Source organism: Anoplolepis gracilipes, chromosome 8, assembly GCF_047496725.1.
Source record: "Anoplolepis gracilipes chromosome 8, ASM4749672v1, whole genome shotgun sequence".
In the NCBI taxonomy this organism is placed as follows: domain Eukaryota; kingdom Metazoa; phylum Arthropoda; class Insecta; order Hymenoptera; family Formicidae; genus Anoplolepis; species Anoplolepis gracilipes.
Window position 1 is genome coordinate 7,687,887 of NC_132977.1, and position 10,461 is coordinate 7,698,347.

At 36.6% G+C, this 10,461-nt stretch overlaps 1 protein-coding gene across 2 annotated transcripts in view; it reads right to left on the reverse strand.

The window, feature by feature from the left end:
• Positions 1-10,449, reverse strand: part of Btk29a (tyrosine-protein kinase Btk) — a 28,363-nt gene extending 17,914 nt beyond the window's left edge. The window contains exons 1-4 of one of the 2 annotated variants that reach the window (XM_072897474.1): positions 10,131-10,449; positions 9,347-9,529; positions 6,131-6,395; positions 5,200-5,517 (exon numbers count right to left, since the gene is read on the reverse strand). In XM_072897474.1, coding sequence (XP_072753575.1) covers positions 5,200-5,517; positions 6,131-6,395; positions 9,347-9,529; positions 10,131-10,133 — 769 coding nt within the window. In that variant the 5' untranslated portion in view covers positions 10,134-10,449. Of the gene's footprint in view, positions 1-5,199; positions 5,518-6,130; positions 6,396-9,346; positions 9,530-9,856; positions 9,872-10,130 lie in introns of those variants that run through there. The other variant, XM_072897475.1, reaches the window with a different exon arrangement.
• Positions 10,450-10,461: the final 12 nt, after the last annotated feature.

Below are 10,461 nucleotides of genomic sequence, written 5' to 3' on the forward strand. Positions count from 1 at the left end.
GATCATCTCAAATATTTGCAGAAAAGAAAAATAAAAACTGAAAATGACATTTTTCTTGATAACTCAGGAAATAATTAAGTTAAGGAGCTGAAATTTTGAGAAAAATTTTTCTTTACAATTAGGAAATGACAGGCCAAGTATTATTTGAAAACTCGTCGGGGGCACTTTTTGTATGCTCATCCAGTTATAGCCTTTTTAGCATTGCAAAGATGACGCAAGCAAAAACGTTCCTTTTTACATAATATATAATTTAAGAAAACTCTAAAAAAATAAATAAAACAAGAAAAATAGCTTTTAGCGAATGATGCAAAAAATAGTGTATAGAAAAGCAGTTTAGCCTACGATGGCTAAACTATTGGCTAACGTGGCACGCCTCACTGACCAAACGCACAATTTAACAGCAAAAGAGATTGCAGCTAGAGGCATTTTTGCGACGATACGATACCGGTATAAAGTAGCAGTTAGAAACTAGAACCTGCTATCTCTGTATTAAAATATGTTATAATTCTATTTGCGAAACGAATAAAATTGGTAAAGATTCTAAAGCACCATATCTTAGACGTGTTTAATATAATGGAGAAAAATGGCATTGCAATGAAACTTGTAAATGATTGTAATAAAACTTGTAAATGATGAACGATCTACATTTGCAGTCATAAGCGCGAATCAGCTGTGCTCTTCGAATAACTTAACTTGTATCTGCACATGGTGTCTCTTACTTTACCCATATGTGCGCGAAAATGAAGAGGCAATAAATATGACAATGAGACAGAATTCGCATCTCAAACTTCCAGCGAGAAGTGATATGAATTGTAATTAAATCCAAAATGTAAACCGTTTTACACACTTTTTTCCTCAAAAAAAAAAAAAAAAAAAAAAAAAAAAAAATTAATAGCTTCTAGTAAAAAGTTTTCACACGTATGTTTTATCAAATTCACGTGTGAATATAATATTCTTCGCAAAGGCAATGATGGAATATTTGAAAAAAATCTTCGGAGCACTCACTAGCACCAAAAAAAAAAAGATGAAAGAGTTCCAAGTCATTGGGGATGAGGATTCACTCATTCGAGAATCCTTTGAAAGAAGTTCTTAGTCAATTAGCGTTTATTATCGTCAGATCAGCCATCGCGACGTGATCATCTCTCATAATCAGTCGAAAGTCTTTGCCTTCGAAAATATTCATGTCTTCGAGAATTAAACTGAAAATATCGCGATCATTTTGAGTGACACTGCAAGATCCTCTTGAAGATTCATTCAAGGCTGCGGATTTAATAGACCCGAACGAGATTCGCAATAAGAAGGAGCTATCGCAGGGCGCGCAGTTACATTGACTGAATAGTTTGGGAGGTAGCTTTGAGACTTTCTCAAGTAACGTTACATTAGTTTCCGTCGCTGCGCCACTCCAGTTTCGTCTCTCATTCATTTTCTTTTTTTTTTTTTTTCTTCGTCTCTTTTCTCTTCCCGCAATTCCCTCCTCGCATTTCCTCGATCGAGACAACTCGGGGGATCTCGAACTGGTTGTGCTTTATCGGTTATTTAATCAAATATCTCTCACTACAATTTATTGATTATCTGCCGTACGGCGTAGTCCTCTGTGTGCTTTGCTCGTCTGGCTTTTATTTCACGGCACGCTCCAGCGTGCAGATTGTCCGACAGACATCTCCGCCTTCTCGAATATATCCCACAGATGCCGTAAAGAGCAATCGCTTGGAAAACAAAACGGAAAACAAAAACGGCTGCGAAATACTTTGATGTATAAAAATAATCAATTGCTAACACAAATTGACTCGATATACCTAACTGATCGACATTCGATTCAATAAAGCATGCAATTGATCCAATATTATTCGGAATGTTTCGTAATTACATACACGCCGAGATTCGCACTTCAGTGCGAAAACAAAACAAAAAAAAAATAGAAAAATCATATTGGACAAAAAAGAAAAACGCACGCGTGACGACGAGTCAAGGATGCTCGAGGGAGAGAAAAAGGGACCGCTGTTGCGTTTCGCGATGCACTGTGTATCCGGAGATAGTTAAGATTTAGCTCTCGGCTGCATTCATTTGCTTAAAACTGTAGCACCTCCGTTCTCGTAGTCAAGCGAACTTGTTAATTGCGTGCTCGACCTACTCGACGTTCATATAATGGAGTCGTGTCACGTCTGATATAGCGGCGAGTGAGTTAAAGCGGCAGGACCCGGATGAAAGATGAAGATTCGCGCGGGCGAATATAACGAGAGAGAAAAGCGCGAGAGACCGATACGTCGTCAAAGCGTAAACGAGTAACGACCGAGTGTAATTTATTACAAGAATGTACTCGAGGCTATTTACATTCCAACTTTTGCGCGAGCTTGAATCTTGCTTTTCAAATTTCACGTAACAAGCCATATTTAGATTTACTCTTAAATTCGCGAGATTTTCAAACGAACGTAACGTAACTTTACGCGAAACATACAACAATGTCATAAATCAAGATAGCGGTTTCGAGTTAAATTGCACCCTACCGCGCTTGAAGCACCGAGGGGCCGAATATTGCATGCATAAATGCAAGCCTACCTCCCGCGAAAACAATGCACAGATCGGCACTACATCGCGAATGATAAATTTGAGGAAGTGCGAGATTTTTTAGTAAATCACTTCGATTCGAGATGAATAAAGAATAATTGAAGCATTTTATTTCAGCGAAATGTTATATTAGAATTTAATTTCAAACCGTCTGTACAATGAGAAACGCCCTAAGCGATTACTTTGATCAAGTTGGGATAATTGCTAACCGGATAATGGTCGTTACGTAACACCATCAAGTTTTAGCGAAACTATCGGAAAAGCTGAAAAACGATAATAACACGTCAAGTATTCGACAATAGACGTATGATATAGAGGGAAGATGCTCTTCTTTAAGTAAATAAATTAAATAATGAAATCAATTCTCTCTCGCTGGCATCTCGCTTCGATGCATCACCGAGATGAATTCGATTAATCTCCTGAATCAAATTTATATTTTTATTATGCGCGCCTCAGAAGCACATCGAGTGCGTCTCAATACTTACATAGATTTGCGATTAAAATATCTCAAATTCAATTTTGCCGTTAAGTAGGTCAGCTTCGTTCAAGGAACTCTTCGCAAAGACTATCATAAGTTTCGTCTCGTGCGGTTCGCCGTCAATATATTCCGCTCAGACTTTTAACACAAATGTATGATGGACCGACACACCGTCGAGAAAGATAAACTTCTGGCGTATGGAAAAAGTTACTGTCAAAAAATATGATGAAAAGGATGGTAATGCACAGTAAACCAGTTAGTAACCCAAACTCTCCATTTTGCATTAATTTAACGCTAACCGTAGCGTATTGAAACAAAAATACATGTGGGCACTTATTTTACGCGATCGCTCGATGGCACACGTATCGATTTTTAATAAATGGCTATCTAATAATAAGATTTTCCTTGGTAAAAACCGTATCTGCGTCATACCGTTCCTGGATAGAATATCATACTTTTGGATATTTGCGAATGAGAAGATATAATATTTGCAGATAAGAGATACATCTGAAAGTACGAAGCGTCGAGAGTTCTAGTGTATATCTTTCGCAGCAGCCCTCTTTGTGTCGTACTTTACATACTTTACCGGTGACAATTTCTATCTCCTTAAGCTCGTCTTTTGATCTAATAAATAATGAGGGCTTTGCGATAATCAAGTGGATTCCCTATGGATGAGAAGGTCGGGGATTTCGTTTGCCATTTCCCGTGTCGAATGGAAACGTGAAATTCGTCTCTCGCGAATCGCGATGATACGAAATTTCAATTACCGATTCCGCGGTATCGGGAGCACCGTTTCGAAAGGTCTGTCTTGCCTCGAGCGATAAAGGAACTGGGACACTCGGGTTATTGGGGAGGAATGACGCTTGACCGAGGCGATTTTACGACGCGTCGCGTCGATTCGAGTTTCGACGTTGCAATTCGAAGAGTCAGAGCGTTTCAACGATACACAAAAATGTCACGCTTCCTGTTATCTAAGAGAAAAGTTTTCGTGGCAGCTGCCAGAGACTTTGACATTACGCCAATTCGCGGATAGTGCTCCTGTTCACGACAAACTCCTGTTTCATCGTTTTTCGGCTGTCTCGTTCACGATAAAAAAAAACGAAAGCACACGTATATATGTTTACGTGTAATTTCTGTAATTTATCAATCATACTTATTATCGAATTATTTCAGTCAAAAAATTTTTCTGCTACCGATATAGTTATTTTTTTTCCTTAAAAAAAAAAAAATAAATTTCGTGAAAACTGTATAAAAGATTCGCATGCGATATATATCCTTGAGAATTGTAAACAATTCCAACTTTGAAGATGCACATAAAGCGCTTTTTGAGTTATAAGAGACTTCACATCGTTAGACAAGACGTAAGAAATCCAAATTCGCAGAAAATCAGTAGTTACTCGGGAACAATCCTCTTCCGGCCTCATATTAGCCCGACAATCGTACGAGGAAAACGAAATTTTCTCCAGAACAGAGAAATCCACCGTTTATTCCGATAAATTCCGATAGATAATGTCGCTCTGTGGCAATATAGACTAGAGCTAATGCACCAGCAAACAAAGTGTCGGTCGATTTTGAAGCGAGATAGACTCGTTATTGCGCGCACCACTAAATATTTAACGAGAGCTAAAACGACAATCGGTTAATTACACGCTGTTGATCACACGCACTACTGATTGCCTGTTCGTTTCGCGTTTATTATTTCAATAGGTTTGAGCAATTTTTTTCCGCGATAACAAATATTCATAAATTACATATATATATATATATATTGCCGTTTGTGATATTTTATATATATATCTAATATTGAAACAAACAATTAGCCTCTGTCTTTCGACATGAAATACGGCACGATATTTTGACAAGCGTATCATTGTACATACGTGATAAAACTGAATGATATATCGGTATAAAAAAGTCCAATGTAAATATAAATAACGCTCTGCCGGATAGCGCTTGATTCTTTCTATCGATTGCGTCAATTAACGAATCCTAGCTATTAAACGACACGTAATAACGGAAGCTGATCTCGAAATGTTCACGTTGATATCGAAATGAGAAGCGTATCGATTTACCAGTCGGCCAATTAAAATCCCAGTGGGCTTTGTAAAAGACAAAAGACAAAAGCAAAAAGCGTATAATAAATATTAGGTACGAACCGATCGTTGAGCGAGCCTGGGTTTGGATGATCGGATTATTATTCGCCTCGGCGTTTGTTAACTGTCCACGATGATCGGATGTGACGGTGGTTGTCGAAATGGTGTTGTTAATGGTACTGCCGGGTACGGATGTCGATGTTGTTGAAACTGACGTAGTCGTTGAGGACGGATTCGTGGTGTTCGTGGCTGATTTAGACCAGGAGCTGCAAGTGTCGCAGCCTTCGGCGGAGCGTGTCGATAATCGGCAGCAGGACCAACGTTTTCCGCTCCACAGACCCGCGTGATAACGCCCGCTCAAGCCCGAATTCTCACTGCACACTACAAACAAGTCTCCTTCATTTTCGTTTCTTAAGAATAATATATTGATGGTGCTTTTAATATGATAAATTGCGACGAGATCCTTTTTTTTTTTTTTTTTTAATTTTTTTTTTTATGTAAACGTGCAGGATGCTTTAGAATTTATTTTTAAAAATATAATATATTTTGACCAAATCCTTTCAGTCATAAATTTTACTGAAATTTATATTGTGAAAAGAATTAATCTTAAGCTTCATATCATGGATGCATGCGCATTATACGATGTTTGATGCAGTTTTTATAAATTGTTATAAAAATCACATCACACACATCTATGAATTTATATGTGCTTTACAAAATATAAATAAATATTCATAAAATACAACAGATTTTTTTCCACTTGCAATAAAATTTCGAGATCAAAAAGATTATGTTAATGCGTTTAATACACTCATATAAGATATATAGAAGATAAATATCACAAATAGCAAGGATAATATGCATTTTGCTTGTCGTAAGAAGCTTTCATACAAGCGCAATATTTGCATGAGTTCTTATTAAATCTCAAGGAAGGAGAAAAAAGAAGGGAAATGGAATGAGAAAAGAAAAGGAATAAAAAAAAAGGAAGTCTTACCAGCGCGTATGGCACGTATCCATTCAGTACGATCCTGCTCGCGGGCGGCGAGTAGGTAGAGCGTGTATTCTTGACCAGCTTCTCGATATCCCACCTGGAAGGGTAATCCGGATGGTATTCCGCCACCTCCGCTGCCCGCGTCGCCGCCACCAGCCGCATCACCGACACCACCACCTCCGCCACTTCCGGTGCTACCACTTCCAAGGCTGGCCGTCTCCACCACGTGGACGCTCTCCACGGCGATCCGTCCACGTTCCTTACGGCGCTGTAACCAACACAGTTCCTATATTTAGAATTTAATAGTTAATATATTAAAAATCCATCATGCCACAATCTCTAGATCTGGACCTGTTACCAACAACTTTCACTTAATGTAGTTGTAGCTGAGATATTACAAGATATACAGAAATATATATATTTTCTTTTCAGGACGGTGTACATACATATTTGCATATATATTTAATAATAGTTACTAAATAAACTTAGCTTATATTCCGTAGAAAAAACAAGAGGTAAAAACAAGATAGAGAGTGCTCGATAAAAATACAAAATGCTTTATTCGCACGCACGCGCGCGGAATATATATGTATTTTATATATTTCAGATATACACACATACACATATACGTATAAAAAATATTATATATATATTTATATATATAAAATAAGAATAATTGTAAAGTATTATAAAAAAAATTAAGTACAAAATATAAAAGAATAAATTGTTTTCTATTGAACTTATATGTCTAAAATTTTTTCTTATATTGAAAATACTATATATAAATTTAAGTCAATAAATAATCTCGGAATTTGATAAAAAGTTGAAATGCAGGTGAAGATGTCTCAACATGAAAATAATTTCGATATACTCATTACCACGATTGCAATTAGCTAATATGCAAGTTCGTATACAGAATTCATCATTTTTAACGACGAAATCAAATTGCAATAAAATATTCACATATTATAATGTAAACCAATCCTCTGAATTTCGAGATATGACATATATATATATACATATATAGCTACGCTTCAGACGCGAAAAAGTAATTTACGAGCGCGGATGGCATCGAGCGACTCTCCCCGGGGAGGATTCGTAGCGGAATTCATGATAAGCGAGTTCGCGCGCAACATGGATTTTCCATCCAACGACGTGGGAATCTAATCAAATAAAGACAAAGGAGGAGAAATATCCAAATTTGATCAAAAATCTTTTTACCTCCACTTTGTACGATGTATCTCGCAACGCGGTGAACAAAACGAAACCGATCAAGTCGGTATATCGGGAGATTCGCACGTGGAGCGCACTGTCGTCTCGACCCGAGATCGGTATGATGAACGGACAGATATTCAGAAACCAACGAGCGTCTCGAAATGAATAGCGTTTAACGACTAGAAAGATCAAGATTAATCTCGCGTTTATTCGCAATGTCCTACAGTGCCGAGAATCGACAGATATACTGTAGCTCGATATCGCAAATCAGATGGAACCTGGCTAAAACGTATCGGATCAGGATCCGACCAGAGAACGATTGTTATCGTCGAAGAAGCGTGTTTCGTCCCTCCGCACTCGCCGTCTTCGACGAGAAAGATTAAAACGTCATAGACTCGTCCAAGGAATCGTCAACTCGAGAAATGGTATCGGGTACTAAACGTAACCGGAAGAATCAACGTAGTTAAATTCGTTGCGCTTCGTCGAGACCGACCCCGAACGACGGCCACTGACTGAGCGAGCGAACGGTATCAGGAACCCAACGACGGAGCGGAAGATGGGACGAAGAGTAGGAAGAGGTAGGATAGGAAATTCACGCGAGGCGCCTGCGCCACTAATTTTACACACGATAGCATGATGCATGTTATCCGCCAACCCTCCATCGAAAGCAGCCCCGGTCCACCTATCTAACAGCTCGCTTGGCTACGGAGGTAGCTATTGGTACTAGTCGCAACTGCACGCAGTTACCGAACCGATAGTTACCGATTATCAGTCTGCTCGTCGCTGGAAGAATGAGGGGACTATTATAACAAGATGGGATTAACGCTCGAACGTTTTTCTCTCATGAAATCTACATTAGAATGGTGAACAATTGTATAAATTAATCGTAGTAATTAGCACATCAGTAACGTAAGTTTGAAAACTAATTAAAATATTAATAATTAAAATTATTAAGGTATGTCTTTTTATATCTCTCAATTATTTTTATAATTTAAAAGAGAATGAATAATATTTTATAAATTTTATGTGTCGTTATAAAGAGGGAAAAAATTTCGTACTGGATGTACTCTAAATTTTAATGTAAAAATAATTGTTTTTTTTTCATATACATAGAAAAAATAACTGAAACACATTGTAATATTTTCAGTTATTCTTTGTAATTATATCATATATATATGTAGCAGTATGCAATAGCTAATTTAATTTTAGTTTTCTCATTATCTTTTCAGTAATATTTTATTACTCTTATAAAATTTTTGGTTTATATTGAAGAATTGCTATTGTTATAAGGAGAAACAAATAATTAAAAATTGCAAAAAAATCTTGCTAAATTGGAATTAAATGTAAATTATATAAGTATAAAATAAGTGTAAATTATAAATGTAAATTAGTTAATAACTAAATGCAAAAAATAACTAACATACATTGTAACATTTTGTTATTATCATTAATTATATCTTATATATATATACAGGGTGTCTGGTAATTGGTGAAAAATCTATTAATGGCAGATTCTTCAAATCATTTGGAGTCAATTTTTCCTTAGTTAATATATATATATGTGTGATATAATTAATGAGAATAACTGCAAATGTTATAATGTATTTCAGTTATTCTATGCATTTAGTTATTATCTAATTTATATTATAATTTGTATTATAATTTAAATTATAATTTACATTTATTTTACATTTATAGTATAATTTATGTTTAATTACAATTTAACAAGATTTTCTGCGATATTTAATTATTATTATAGTTTCTCCTTATAGCAATAGCAATTCTTCAATATAAAACAAAAATTTTATAAGAGTAACAAAATATTATTGAAAAGATAATGAGATAATTAAAATTGAATTAGCTATTGTATATTGCTATTTGATTGACATAACATAAATAGGAATTAAAATGATTATGAATTCATATTTTTACATCATGTTTTATTATAGACTCTTGATCTTATTGTAGAAAATAAAATTTATTATAAATTTCAAAACTACTCACCTCACCATCTCCATCATAGTAAATGAGATGGCGTTTTGTCAGCACAAACCATCGTTGTTTGAAATTGACTGGAGTGAAGCGTTTCTTGTTTTGGGAACGTTTTATCATAAATCCTTGACGAATAACATCTCCACCTTTTGGCTCTAGCTTCCCATCCTTCCCTGCCATTACAGGAGGGCCTCCCTAGCAACAGTAAAAAATATCATTTTTATACATAATAATAGACCTTTATTAGAAATTAAATATTTCATTGTATATTCTGAGCACAGAATTAGAACTGATACTTGTTGCACACAATATGCTAATTTAATACTTTTATACTATAAGAAAAAAAAATTACATATTTTATTCAATTTTTCTGTATTTTTTTTGGTTTATCTTGTGTATATCCATTCTGTATCCGAAGTGACAAAGGACGCAAACGAATTTCTAAATATAGCACACCGGAATTTTTTCCTCGTTCTACAACCCGCTTCCTGCCCCCCATAATTCAACTCACGTGTCTATTACCGAGTAATTATTGTCCACATTGTGAACGTGAAAATGACCTATACTCCCAAGGTACAGCGAGGCGGGAAAAAAAACCGCGAGAACGTTGGCCAAAAATCTCCAAAATGTCAACGCACTGAAGGTGCACGCATGCAGCAACGTGAAGATAGATGTATATATGCGCGGTTATACCCCAACGTTTGATAATTCGAATTCTACACACGCGTGACGCGAGGTCCACGGGCCCGTTTATCAGTCACACTTCCGACATTCTCGATAGAAATCTCGCTCTTACCATGCAACAGATATGCGCTAGCACCACGCAATCCCGACACTTGTCAAAAGCATGACCGGCGCCCAAACAAAGAATTCACGTGGAACGTACGCATATACACACACCGACAATCTGTCAAACGAAGACGTCTCGCGGCGACGTCGGGAATTCGCGAGATATCAGGAAATGCCTCACTACGCTGGTCAACGTGGCAATCCGTATACCGCCCGCGAATAAAGAAACGCGTGCGCGAGAAATGTCAAACGTATAACCCGAATCGACCCTCGACTGCGTCGAGCATCATCTTGAATGAAGAAAAAAATTGATGAAAATCTTGCGAGCTTGAATTTTT